The following is a 14499-nucleotide window of genomic DNA, read 5'->3' as shown; positions in this document are numbered from 1 at the left end:
ACGGATTTACAAGACGACACTTCTACTCATTAGGATTTACACGTACCAGCTTATTGGTGAGCCCCATCTCATTCGGGGTTTAGACATTGTCCTGCTTTATTTAGTTTTGCATCTAAAGGTATGCTGGGGGCCTTGTCCCAGTAAGTATGTTTCCCAGTCAGACTCACGGTAGAGGTTTCATAGACTAGACAAGTCAGTTATGTCATGTCAGACATTCGGAGTCGTGTAGCCATTTTGGCTCATTCATGTTATTTCCGCACTCATGTTTAAATAAGTATTTTTATTAAGTATTATAACTTACTACGTTTTATAAAGGCTCATCATGCATTCACGTTATATTCCGCTTATGTTATGTATCATGATGATTCAGCAAGCCATGTGGTTCGCTCGGTCACATGCAGTCAGGCACCGAGTGTCGTGTTACGTCCAGGCCATGATTCGGGGCGTGACAGCATAACACTGCACTCGGTGCCTGGCTGCATGTGACCGAGCGAAACACATGGCTTGCTGAATCAACATGGCATCATAAAGTATACATAAACTGAATATTAAAACATGAAGTTTGACTTATAGAGCGAAAGTAAGTCTGAAATAACCATAATAATATTACTCAGCCAAAACAGCTACAAACTGAGAAATATCTGACTTGACATAGTTATTGTGATAGTCTATGAAACCTTTGACATGACAACTGAGTACTGAACTGTTTACCAGGACAAGGCCCCTGACATACCTCAAACTGAGCTAACTAGACATGACATGAAATAGATAAAACTAACTTAGCCCCGAATGAAGTGGGACTCACCAAGTGGGTTGATACAAGTGATCCTAGTGAGCAGCTGCGTCGTCCTGTAAGTCTGTATCTGTATCATGAAATGCAGGCCCCCAAGGCAATAAAAAGAGGGATGTCAGTACTTTGAATATACTGGTATGTAAACACATGAGAGAATAAGCAGGTACATGATACATAAACATGAAATTGAAACTGAAACTGAATACTGAAACTGAACAAAAACATGAGTACTGTAAGCATGAAATAATCTGTAATACCGACATGAACCACCGCGGGGAGAAACATGGAGTCTGATCTCTGCCCAATAAGCTAAGCCATCTCGTATCTTGCCGGAGTACGAGACATGAACATGACATAAATGGATCCAAAATCCCTCAATGGGGAAAACATGAAGGAATCGTCCTAACTGGGCGGAGCGATCCTTATCCTATGTTGGCATATGTAGTTTTAGGCTATCTGAGCCTTCTCGGTATTAATACAACTCTCGAACATGAAAAATAGCTGAAGACATGATTTCTGATTCTTAACATGAACATAGGTACATGAAAACATGACAATAAATACATATATACAAGCTCTTCATGGAAATAAGCATAATATCTCATACCTTGCGTTATAGAACCCATGGGATGCAAGTCGTGGGTTTTCATAGATTACGGACTGAGTCTCAATCACCAAAACAGTAATTTAAGACAAATAAGACAAATTGTAACTGACATATATATATATATATATATATATATATATATATATATCTGGTGTGTAATCATGGAATACTAAAACATGGGGAAGAACAAGGATGTTCCCACATGTGGACAGCGTCTACATACCTTAACTTCCTGCTTTTGAGCGTATCACAATGTTCTTCAATCCCTTCAACTTTAATCTATAACAATACAAGTCACAGGGATTCTATATTAGCAACAATATCCATGCTTTGGCCATCTAAATATTTTATCAAACACTTGGAGGGCCACAACCTTCATTAATGGTATTTTCTTCACCCAATTTCCATTCTATTACTTCTAGCTGATTCTACAATCTCAATTAGATGTAGTTAACATCATTCTTCATCACCCACATGAATACCACAATCCCAAGTCAACAATCCAAAAACTCTAGCATAGTTCATATAATTCTCTTTATCAAACTCATTTACTATTCTCCCAAGAACTCATTAATTCACAACTATAAATGATTTGAGAGCAGAAGCTTTACCTTTTTGAAGTCCAATCCTCTTGAATTCGAGTTCTAGGTTTATTTTGTCCAAGACGAAGATCCAATCAATAATCTATGCAATAGATTGAGATTCTAGCGTTAATCTTTGTTAGATTGATGTAATAATCAATGGGGTTTGAGTAGGAACTCACCTTAGATGATTTGTGGAAGCCCTAGAGTGCTTTTTCTCCAAAAAGACGGAGTGGGAAAGAATATAATGAAGTTGGGATGTCTAATAAATGAAATTTCGAGTTAAGTGTTGAATTTATAGCATGGGGCATTTTGGACACCAAGGCTCACCGAGCGCGGCCTATAGCTTGCTCCTGTCTCGCTTTGGGGCTAGCTCAGCGAGCTCCCTCATCCATTTTACACTTAGACGATTTTCTTCAATTTTTTCCACTTTTGAACCGCTACCTCAGTGAACGAGGCCCAAGGCAAGACCTTGCCTTGCTTTGGGGCGAGCTCGGCGAGCTCCCCTATCACTTTTATACTCAATCGACAACGTTCAGTAAAATAGGAATAACTCCTAGCATAGAGCTCCGTTCGGGCTTCACAATATACAGTTGGAAAGCTATTTCAAAGGGCTACAATTTTCATTTGTAAGTTTTCTCAAATTAACAACGAATTTTCCAGAAATTAGGCTTGAAGGCAGACGTATCGCAAACTTAGTCGATTCTACCAAATCTGAAGAACCTCTCTATTAGCCGTTTTGAGAAGATCATTTCTCCTTGGTCTAAACTCCAATTGACCTAGTCCTTATATGCCTGGAAAGGTATTTCTATGCACTATAACTTTCATTAAGGAACCTTTTACAAATTCTCAATGAATCAAGGGGTTATGGTTTTCCGAATTAGGCCTGTCAACCATTTTCGACAAACATTCAAACCTTCAGTTTTCCACTACAACTCTAACGATACGAGTCTAACCTTAGTTATAAGATATGGGGTGTTACACTTTTATTTTTTCATTTGCCACAATTTTCATTCCCAAAAGATAATCCACAACTGCTAGCGAATACTCAGAACTAGTGCATATCTAAGTAGAGTAAATGGATAATAAAAATAGATCTTAGTACTGTAGTTGATTTGTTTCCAAAAGAAAATCAGAAAATTACATCCAATGGATAATAAAATTAAATCTTAATACTTGAATGTTAGATAAAATCAATTAAATTAGGCCCCCTTAAGAAAAATATATTCTTCACCAAAAAAGAGCCAAAAACAAGAAAATAAATTATGCGTAGGCAGGAACAGAAAAGAAAACATGAATTGTACCTTTTGGTCTTTTTTCCATTTGCCACAAATAGGCTTGTGCACAAATTGGTTCAATCCGAATTTCCGAACCAATTCGAAACAATTCGGATAATTCAATTTGGACAATACAATTCGATTTCGATTTACAAAAGCAATTGTAAAATATTACGGTTTAACGGCTCGGATACGGTTGGCTTCAATTATCAACCGAACCGACCCGAACAAACCGAATTTATATGCCACTAGTGACTAATATAACTAGTACTTTAATAGTCTAACTATACATACGCTTAATACTTAATAGTGTATTTAACTTCAGAAGTGGTGCAAATGAATGTCTACATGCACACCTTGCACTGGATATTCACGGCCTTCTTGTTGGCCTCAAGCTGACTTCCCTTTTGGTCTTCCATCTTTTCAGTGTTCTTCTCACGAGCCATCTTTGCCTTTTGGCCATTGCCTCCACCCATGGCTTTGTTTGTTCTTTGATCTTAGCCTGTACAAATTAGAGTTTTTTTTTTTAGGATGCAAACTGAGTTGTTATGCTTATCTGCTTGCAAGTTGCAAGATGCTGGATTTTTAATTTGGTGTCGGCAGATTTGTATGCTTACACAAGTTGTCAAGCTCTTGTTTTGCTATTTATATACTATTAGGCTTGCAAGTTTATGGTTTTTTCTTGGAGTCTTGGTTATAAGGCTGCAAATTTAGGATCTCATTATTTTTTGTTGTGTTTACTCTAAAACTAAAATGAAATAGCTACTTGTTTAAATTTCGAATAAACCGAACAAATCGATTTGTGTAACTGAACCGAAATAATAAAAAACGAATCGAATTGAACCTAGAATGGATCAAGTTTGGTTGAGAAATTTAGAAAGTCCAAATTTGAAATTTTAACTCGATGATGGCCAAAACCGAACCGAACCGATTCGTGCACAGGCCTAGCCACAAACAAAGGGATAATCCGTAACTGATAGCCAAAATTGGAACTAGTACAAACAAATAAAACAGTAGCAAGTTAAGTGAATGGATTTTACATTAAAAGTATAATACAAATGGATCTTTAGAAATGGTTCATTTTTTTGTAAAAGAAAATCATAAAATTGCATCCAATGGCAGGGACCAGTGCGGCAGACTCATAATCAAAGAACCCTAGAAACAATTACCACCAAAACTCATAAAATTGCACATTAGGAATATGAGCAATTTTGTGCCAGTCTTCTCCTATTCCCCTCTCACAACGCCTTTTCAGTTCTGGACAATCTTTAACTATTAAACTTGTCAGGGCAATTAGGTGCTTCAATCCCTCGGGTAAAGATTTTAGCATCTTACAGTTGTCAAGAGATAACTCTGTGAGTGAAATTAAACCTTGCAGCCCTTCCTCGGGGAGACTCTCTAGTGCGTTACAATAACCAATTTCCAGACACTTCAAAGCATTGAGACTAGCCAGGCTGGTAGGCAGCTCTTTGAGATTCTCGAAGTAATAGATCCTCAAGTATTTGAGATTTGCAAGGCTTTTGAACATCTCTTCTGGGAGTGAAGTCGCTGTGTGGTTAGATTTAATTTGAAGGGAAGTAAGAGTGTTAAGATTAGATATCGAGCACAAACCTGTTGCATATAACTCCCAACAGATTTCCAATTTCTTGACAGAAGAAAGGGCTGGAAAAACAAACATAGGGCAATGCCAAATCGTCATCTCTTCAAGCATGGGGAATTGCTCTTCTCCTTCCTTTTTCAGCAATCCTTTCAGAATATCAAAGCTCCATATATGAAGTCTTCTCAGGGATGGAAACCTTCTTCTTGTGGGAAATCCAGAAAGAACATCATCCTCTTCAACATACTCCACCTCCGCAGACCCGGATTGTAACTCTAGATTTTCTAGACAAGGCATCTCCCCAAAGTGTGGTAAGCGCGAGCAGTTTTTGCAGTCGCTAATTTGAATAGAGATGACCCTTTCCAAAACTGAGTGATTCATCCAGTCTGGGAGATGGAAACCAATGACTGCTAAAGCTTTCAGATTGGGGTGTGGTCTGAGGGCTTCAAGCACTTTAACTTCTTCTGATTCATATATATGTGGTCCATCTCTATCCCATTTCATGCTTAAAGAGTGCAGATTTGCTTTTGCAGATAAATTGGCTTCTTTTGCCTCTTTATCGTTCTTCACTCTCTCAAGGTGTGTGATTGAAATTGAGTCACAGAGGTTTAAGTTTTGTAGTTCACCAAGTTGATAACCTTTCCTCTCGCCCACAATAAAGAAACCTAGAGTCTTAAGGCATGTCAAAGATCCTATCCTTGGTGGCATAGAAGTCAATGGAATGTAATTAAGCAAAAGATTTCGGAGACTACAAAGTTTACTTGTTTGTTTTGGCAAACAAGAAAGTGATCTGCAACGTGATAGATTAAGAGTCTGCAGATTTTGAAGCTTGCATAACTGCTTTGGAAGACTACGAATGTCATTGCCAGATAGGCCCAGGTATCTTAAATGTACTAGATCTCCAATGGAAGACGGTAACTGCTTAATTTTTGTGTCACATAGATTAAGCACCCTTAATGAGACAAACTTCTTCAAGAGCGAAGGAGAGTAAGAAGACACCAATTCAACGAAACCAATGGACATCGTATCATTATAATAATATTTTAAATTTATTTCACGGATATTGCTGCTTGATGTGCTTGCTGAAAACAGAGATGAAGCCAAATCATGGACGAGATCATGCATCTTGAAAAATGTTTTACCATTAGATTTATCTTCTTCAACCTCTTGAAAGAAAGACCTAAAGTATAATTCTTTCCATACTTCATTACCTACATCCTCTAGCTCCAAGTTTCCTTTTGGTAAAAGAAAACCGTGTGCCATCCAGAGAGAGATTAGCTTTTCCTTTGCAATCCTAGTGTCTTTTTGGAATACCGCACAGCATTGTCTCAAATCAAGTGGAAGGTGATGGTAACTCAGTCTCAGGGCAGGCAAAATAGAATTTTCTTCTTGTGATAAATTCCATATCTCATTGTCTCTAATATGTTCTCATTCACGTTCTTCTCTCTTGAAGCGTAAAAGACCTCCAAGAGTCTTCGCTGCTAAAGGCACACCCCCACATTTCTTCACAATCTCCTCTCCAATAGGCACAAGCTTAGGATTTATTTCTTCTTGGTGCCCAAATGCACGTTGCGTGAACAACATCCAACAATCTTCTTGAGACAAATTGGTTATCTAATATGGTGGCAAAGCTCCCATAATTGATCCAACCTTTTCAGGACGAGTAGTGACTAGAATTGAAGCACCACTTGCTCCAACCTTCAATACTGCTCTTAGATTAGCCCACTTCTCTTGATCTTCATTCCAAACATCATCCAAAACAAGAAAGTATCTTTTTCCATTCAACAACTCCTGAAGTTTTTTTTGAAGGGGAGCTAAGTCGTTGACATCATGAGAACTTTTTTCATCAATTGATTTTACAATTGCCTTTATCAATCTCTTCTCATCAAAATCATCTGAGACACAAACCCATATCTTTAGATTGAAATGCTCAGTCACTTTCTGATCATTGAAGACCATTTGGGCAAGTGTCGTCTTTCCAAGTCCCCCAATACCATGTATTGGGAGCACTGGAAGTTCTTGGGCAACATTAACATTGTTTATCAGGATTTTCACTATCTCGTCCTTCTCATTGTCCCTTCCATAAACTTGTGGTTCAGTTACAACAAAACCTGTTCCAAGCAATGTCCATACGAGAATATTGTTACATTCAAGCTCATTAGGAGTCAGCAAAAAATAGAGAACATTTTTGCACAATAAAGAGACAAGGATGAGCTTGAGGAACAACAGACATGAGAATAAGGAAGTTGAAGAACAGGATTTAGAAAATCATGGTGAGTTCCACTAGGCAAAAAGTGATTTAAAAGAGGACAAAGTATATTTTTTGGGAGTTTCACCATTTTGTCTGCAATCATTTTCAGAATCAGTTGTGAACTAGTAACTAAAAACAGATTATTTAGAGCTCACCATGATTTAGAAAATCATGGTGAGTTCCACTAGGCAAAAAGTGATTTAAAAGAGGACAAAGTATATTTTTTGGGAGTTTCACCATTTTGTCTGCAATCATTTTCAGAATCAGCTGTGAACTAGTAACTAAAAACAGATTATTTAGAGTATTTCCTAACTTTTCTTATTTAATAAATTACTTTCTATATTATGACATAGAAGTTAAGTAATCATTAAGAGTCACTCTTACAGTCTTGAATTTTTCTTATTTAAGAAATTACTTTCTATATTATGACATAGAAGTTAAGTAATCATTAAGAGTAACACTTACAGTCTTGAATTTTTCTTATTTAAGAAATTACTTTCTATATTATGACATAGAAGTTAAGTAATCATTAAGGGTCACTCTTACAGTCTTGAATTTACAATTTTTGCATGGTTAATTTATAAGGTCTAAGACAACTCAGATTTATTTTTTGACATTTAGACTTGAGACAAAAGTTTTGGATTAAAGAGATTTTTTGAAACTTCCCCTCACTCAAAAAACGCATGAATTTGATAACAGCCAAAAATGAATATAAACGGAGTAAGTTGTATTATACTAATTTTGTCTAAGATTTACTATTTAAGATGAGCACCTGTTTCCCGTCTAGCAGCTTGTGTCTGTGCAATCTTTTCGTGCAAATGAAAATTCCTTCTTTCCTCAGCAATTTCATCTAGTTTTGTCATCATTTCTTTCATCCTTTTCCCGACCTTGTGACGGAAAGCGATAACCTTTGGATGATAACGCCCATATTCAGACTGCTTGAATCTTGTGGCCGTAGTTTTATTCGTCCAAGATGTCATCGACTTTATAAGCAGCAGCATTGAGTTTCTGCAACCAATTTTCTAGTGGCTTGTCCTTCAGTTGCTTCTCCTGAGCAGAGGCGTATCTAGCCTACAAGGTAGGGGTTCAATTGAACCCCGAACGTTCGATGCGAAGCTTAAATTTATGTGTAAAAAATTATTAAAATTACAATAAATAGTACATATGAACCCCTAACTTTAAAAATATAATGGGTTCAATGCTAAAAATCTTAAGATTGAACCCATAAAATTTAAATCTTGAATCCGCCTCTGCTCCTGAGCATCTTCAAGCACCACTTGGATTGTAGAAAACATGCTGGAAAGCCTTTCGAACTCATTTTCAAAACCGAAAAGCAATACAAGTTCCCCTTTGATTAAAGAACTAAGATTGTCCAGTAGAACTTGAAGGAAAGCTTCTGCCATATGTTAGATATGTGGAGGGCGTCTACAGTGGGAATTGTAACACAAATTAAAGTTGATGAGTAAACAATGAATCTGTATGTTTGAAACAAAGTTGGCTGTTGGAATGAAATATGGGGAGTTCAAAGTTGACTGGTGGTTTGTTCACAAAGCTTGACTTGATGCAGGGTGTGAACTTGTAATTACAATGAGGATAATATTTGTGTGGTTGCATTTCAGGGAAACTAGTACTGCAGTCTGCACATGTCAATGTCTTTCATTGAATTCTCAATTATAGGTCTCTCGCTGCCCCCCCCCCCCCCCCCCCCCACAGCGATTAATTTGTCTGCCAAAGTCTTCCACAGAACCAGAAGACACATCTTTTTGCTGTACTGTACTATATATATATATGTGTGTGTGTGTGTGTGTGTGTGAAGTGACGTTTCCGTCTATGTTTTGTTAAAAATACCCAAGTTAATCTTTTAAATATCTACTTTCGAATTGTTTTTCATTTTATTTTTCAGAACCACACTCCATTTTTTGATAATCCAACATCTGTTAGTTTTGGATTTAAAAAACTGCTTTGAAACCGATAACATGTTAGCTGTTGGAACTGTACCACAAGTTTAATAGGTAAACAATGTATGTATGATTATAAAACAAATTACATATAGTAGCCGTTGGACTAGGTGTGTGCAAGGCAGTGGAAAGACAGGTAATTGGTGTGCATATTCGTGGAAACTGCTAGCAAGCTAATGTCATGTCTTTTATTGCCCACATTGATTGCCTACCACCTATACTTTCCTTGTGGGATAGTGTTTCATCTCTGTACGCAAAAGGTTCTCCAAAAAGCACCGCCTTTTGGTCTTGTCAATCTCTCAAGTTGTCCAACTTGGTTGAACACGCTTTTCATTGTGACCAATCCCATAATGCACCATTCATGTTAATTAGGATTTTTTTTTTTAATTACATAGGAGGTAGGGGAAGGAGAAATGAGGGATGGGATTACAACATGGGATTCGAACTCTCACCAACAAGGTGAACGTTCAACCAACTGGGCTACTAAAACACCTACTTAATTAAGAAATTGTTGGTGTTACTATCTGTATTTCTTCTTCTGTTAGGCTTTCTACCGATAGCACCATTAATGCCCACCATTAGGCTCTGTTAAAATCAGTCAAATCACTGAGTAATTTCATTAAATTCTACCGCTAATAAAATGTCTGAATTCAAGTGAGTTATGGATGATGATTGAAGAATTTTCTTTGCGTAGACCTACTGGAATATCTGGAATTGGCATAATAATGCTCTTTTCCTAGCATCTTTTGGTTGGCAAAAAGGTACCAGCCTTGTTAACATGGTTAAAGCTTGTGTTACTTCTTGGCTTTCATTTGACTAATAGCAAGCTAGTAGTCTCGTCAAGCTGGTCAACTCCTAACATTGGGTGGGTGGCTTTGAACACAAATAGGGCTCTTCGAAGGAGCATTTTGACGGAGACCTTCTCTTCAATCACTGGAGATAGGGCATTGCCCTTAGCTAGAAACACTTCCAACTAGCACTATTGAAATGAAAAATCTTGGACTTGAGAATTGAAAGTTGTCCAGAATTAGCAAAGCACTGTGAGAAGGGGATAGAGGAAAGAGTGGCACAAAATTTCTCACATTTCAACTGTATATATCTAAGGCATACAAACTTCATTCACTGCGTTATGCAAGGAGGATCAGATAAATTTGTAATGAACTTTTAATAATCTAATGGTATGCATGTCCAAGACTTATCAGCAAAAAATACATTCTCAAAACACATCGTATTACTTTGGGATGATTCATATCTAATGAGCAAATATTCACATTGTAATCTTCTGAACGAGGCTCGTCTCAGGACTTCCTATTAAATTAACTGAATAGACCAGTACTCATTTGAAATTAGAATCTGTAATGTAGGTAATGTAGAGCACTGGAATAACATAGGCCACAAAAGAACACAGATATGAAAGTTTTTCTTCCTTCAAATTACTGGACAAAGAAGGCAAATTGAACATTCTCACCGCGTATTATACAAAACGAAAAAATCAAGCTGGTGGAAGGATGTCCAAAGCAACTTCTTTCAAGGATGGCATTGATTCCTGTTGATGCAGACAGATGTATGTATTTCCTACTCTTCGGAAAACTTTCCAAGGATCAGGATAGCACCTAGTTTTCAAAAGACAGAGAAAATCTCATTTCAAAAAAAGCAGCAAAAGTCAGCATTCATTTGAAGCTTTGGTAAAGACGTTGTTACCTAAACAGGACTCCTCCATTTCGTCCTTTAAAATTGTGAATATAATATACTGTCTCCATCTTAGGGAAAAGAGTCTTGGAAAGTGCAGCCAGCTTCGGGTAGAAGAATGACGGATAATCTTATTCTTGTCAAAGAAAACATGAAATACAGTAACTTAACACAGAACAATTGTTAATTTGTTAAGAAGATCTCTTCTCTGTAATTCTTTAAAGGCGAAAAATACATAAAACAGTGTCCTTCCTATTTGCGATGCAACAAGCTACTCTTTGCCACAATATGCAGACAAACATGTAGAGCAATACGGAACTTTTATTCTTTGATCGTAGTAAAGAAAAAAAGATAGATTCGATAGTGTGAGTGAGCTTCTAATAATAGTTGTTATTGAAATAAGAGTTATCTTAATCACAATAAGTACTAGTAAGATAATATATTTGTAACCAGGAAAACGAAACGAAACAAGTTAGAACTTAGGACTATCAAAATGTATGGTAACCAAGGATACAACCAGATCTTATTCGATCAAGCTCTCCGTTGAATATAATAAGTTTCCTGGAAGTGTTCGACACTGCTGTCTTGTATAGCTCTTCCACGACAAGCATCTCTACATTGCAGAATAATGTTGTCATCATAAAATTCCTATGAAACTGACCACTTGATGTACACTAAGGTGCAAGAGTTTGATGTTACCATTCACATTAAAATATGGATAGGCAACTATAAAGAGTTCATCTTCTGGCTTGACACGGTCAACCATCTTGACCTTTTCGGTGAAACCGAAATCCTCGAAAAAAGAAGGCTTCGTCAAATAGTCCAACTTAAACGATGCCCCTCCAAAAACCGATTGTCTTGCGAATTTCACTTCATTAGCCTCCGGGAAAAACTGAAAGGTTTAATGCAATTTTGACAGATGGCACCTGGTAGAGTAAAAGAGCTTAATGGGAAAAGAGGTGTTCACAAACATTAACAGGGGAATTATGCTGCAAAATTACGAAACGGCTACATGCAAGAAGACAAGAGAGATGCAAATAGCCGAATTTTGGTTTATTTTGTATAAAGTGGAAACAAGAAGAATTAAGTCCACACTCTTATGCAGTACAGTCCAACAGGTAAGGATTAAGCAACAGCTTTTCCTTGCTAATTTTGTGATTACTTCTATTACGATTAATATTTTCATTATTTATTTTCCACATATACCGACTTCCAAGTGATTGTTTTCCCCAGGGAAACATAGAAATGTACAAATTGTAGAATTCAATCAAGATAGGACATCGACATTTGTCTCTAAGTGTAGTAAATCAAAGATCAATAGCCAGCAAGAAAGCCTTGTCGAGACTCACAATGCATAATAAAGATTGATAAAAGTGCTGAACTATAAAACTCATCCAAGCCAGAGACTTACAATTCTGGTCTTTGTGGCTTTCTCAGGTATAACCAAGAGGTCACAGAACTCACGTATCAGTTGCATACTTCCAGTCATTTCTGTTCCACCCTCACCGTCACCTGATAATAGTTAACAACAGAGTAAATTCACCTGACATGAATGGGAAATCAGTGAGCAATTATAGATTATACCGTGTTCACATGCCCAAACCAGGAGAAAGTACAAAGTAAGGAGAACAATTAGACATAACCTGGTACAGAACCCAGTCCGGCAGTTGGAAATTCAATTTCCTGGTACAAGAAAGTTGTTGCTCTTTAAGTCCACGTGAGATAGAGTATTATTTCTTTAAAGTGTAGTCACTTGATGACGTATAGGGAAAATTGACTGACCATCAGCTGTTTGTTGTCCTCCAATGCCAGTTCAGTTGCTTCTGTAGCCTGTTAATCATGACATTTCAAATTTACGATTGAAGAACTACAGGAGCAACAAGATATGTGTGATTATTAAATGGATGCTTGAAATGGAAAGTTAAAATAGAAAAAGTTTCGGGTGGTTGTATACATACATTTCAAGAATTTTAGAACCAAAAAAAATATCATGTAATGGACATGAACTGTTATGTTTTGTAGTAAGTGTTTAATTAGGTTTTTCATTTGAGTGTTTAACTACGCTTTCACTTATTATCTAAATTCCGATTTTAAGCCCCAAGGGGACAGATTTGGTTGATTAGCTCTCCATAAAAGGTTTCAGCTGCATATTTACAAGCATAAATCTTGAGAGGTGCAAAAGCTTAACAGAAACATTGCCTACTGGATAGTAATCAGACACAATGAACATAAAAAGGAACCAATGAGCATGTCATTGCCAGATATAATATATGGATTTGCAGTGAGAGGGATAAGAACAGTTGAGAGGCCTTACAGTATGAGAAATTTACAGTTAGGAACAACCAGTTAGTTCATGCTAAGTACATTAGCTTATATTAAGGAATTCAAGCACATGTTGACAATCACTCCGTCTTCCGAGCTCCCTCTTTAAAGAAAACATACACTCCTACTTATTTTAAGATATCAAGGACTTCACATTTGTCAGAATAATTCTCATCAGTTTTATTCCAAAAGCACTATGGCAACTAACAAAGGTGAAGCCGGGATTTAAAGTTTATGGTTTCAGAACTTGCGACCAAACTCATATCTCGTCTTAGTTACCGAGTTAATAGTTTTGGATTTCCTAATACAAATACAGTGTCTAAGCAAAAATTACTGGGTTCGTCATAACCCATAAGTAAACTCTACCAAACGACCCCCAATTTCCTTTGAAGTGAGTGTAAAAAGTGAATAGAATGAAGCATACTTGTTGAAGTAATTCATTATAGTCCTTAGGGAATGACACATCAAACCCAATTGAAGCAGCTTTATCCCCTGAACAACTGATAGCAAATTCAAGATTTCTTGAAATCTTCACATTTCTCTTCAATTTAGACCTGCTCACGTTGAAATCCTACAACATATGTATTCCACAAAATTAATCGAAATTTGTGTGTGATCTATTAAAAAAATTAACTTTAATCAAAAAATTTTAATCAAAATTTTACAAGTAAACAAATATTTGGGTGATTATAAATCAAAGAAACAAAATTATGAGATTGTTATAACAATAAGTCTACCTGTTGTGTAAGAGGGGAAGGGACTGAAAGTGCAACGCGCAGAGCGGTTGGGGAAGCGGATAACCACATTTTGAATTCTAACCACAAGGAGAGAGAGAAAGAAAGAGAGCAAAATTAATTTATATATATGCAATTTTTATTTTTTTTATGGGAAAAGAACACTCTATTCTATTTGGAGAAAATATTGGGCAATATATAGGATTGGCCTTCGCTGGGGTGGTCTTTAATGGTTGCCTCTGTCTGTGTAAATTCTGTCTTAAGGCAGAATTTCGCCAGGCAAAATTTGTAAAATTGGTCATGTAAATTCTACCTTAAGGCCCAAATTGCATGGATAGATTTCCAAAATTTTGCCTTAAGGCGGAATTTGTAAAAGCATACGGCAAAAATTAAAGACCACCCCAAATGAAGGGATATCTGCGCAATATATATATATACCCGAAATGGCTCATATTTCTAATATTACCAAAAATGACCATTTTATACATTATTATATATTTTTATACAAGGTTAATTGTCACGCCCCGAACCATGGCCTGGGAGTAACACGGCACTCGGTGCCTGACTACATGTGACCGAGCGAACCACATGGCTTGCTGAATCATCATGAGGCATACATGAGCGAAAATATATTATGAAACATGATGGGCTTTAAGAAAACATATGAAGTCATGATAATTATAAAATACT

General features: G+C 36.8%; 1 protein-coding gene and 1 pseudogene across 1 annotated transcript; both read right to left on the bottom strand.

The window, feature by feature from the left end:
* Positions 1-4203: 4203 nt before the first annotated feature.
* Positions 4204-10134, bottom strand: LOC132635392 (putative disease resistance protein RGA3; annotated as a pseudogene).
* Positions 10135-10273: 139 nt separating this feature from the next.
* LOC132635393 (protein LPA3) lies at positions 10274-13970 on the bottom strand. Its single transcript, XM_060351766.1, has 9 exons — positions 13813-13970; positions 13500-13646; positions 12536-12583; positions 12397-12436; positions 12165-12265; positions 11453-11645; positions 11268-11366; positions 10766-10883; positions 10274-10677 (listed from the first exon to the last, which is right to left on the bottom strand). The coding sequence occupies exons 1-9, from the start codon at positions 13879-13881 to the stop codon at positions 10557-10559; spliced, it is 936 nt and encodes a 311-aa protein (XP_060207749.1). The 5' UTR covers positions 13882-13970; the 3' UTR covers positions 10274-10556.
* Positions 13971-14499: the final 529 nt, after the last annotated feature.

Source organism: Lycium barbarum, chromosome 4 (assembly GCF_019175385.1).
Source record: "Lycium barbarum isolate Lr01 chromosome 4, ASM1917538v2, whole genome shotgun sequence".
Lineage (NCBI taxonomy): Eukaryota > Viridiplantae > Streptophyta > Magnoliopsida > Solanales > Solanaceae > Lycium > Lycium barbarum.
The sequence above is the reverse complement of the archived record's forward strand: the minus strand, read 5'-3'. Positions and strand labels throughout refer to the sequence as shown.

Excerpts from the sequence above, each read along its gene's own strand:
- LOC132635393 (XM_060351766.1), bottom strand. The coding sequence starts at position 13,881 with ATGTGGTTATCCGCTTCCCCAACCGCTCTGCGCGTTGCACTTTCAGTC. Across the intron at positions 12,584-13,499 it reads ATAATGAATTACTTCAACAA|GCTACAGAAGCAACTGAACT; the intron begins GTATGCTTCATT and ends CATGATTAACAG. Across the intron at positions 11,367-11,452 it reads TCCATATTTTAATGTGAATG|AGATGCTTGTCGTGGAAGAG; the intron begins GTAACATCAAAC and ends TCTGCAATGTAG.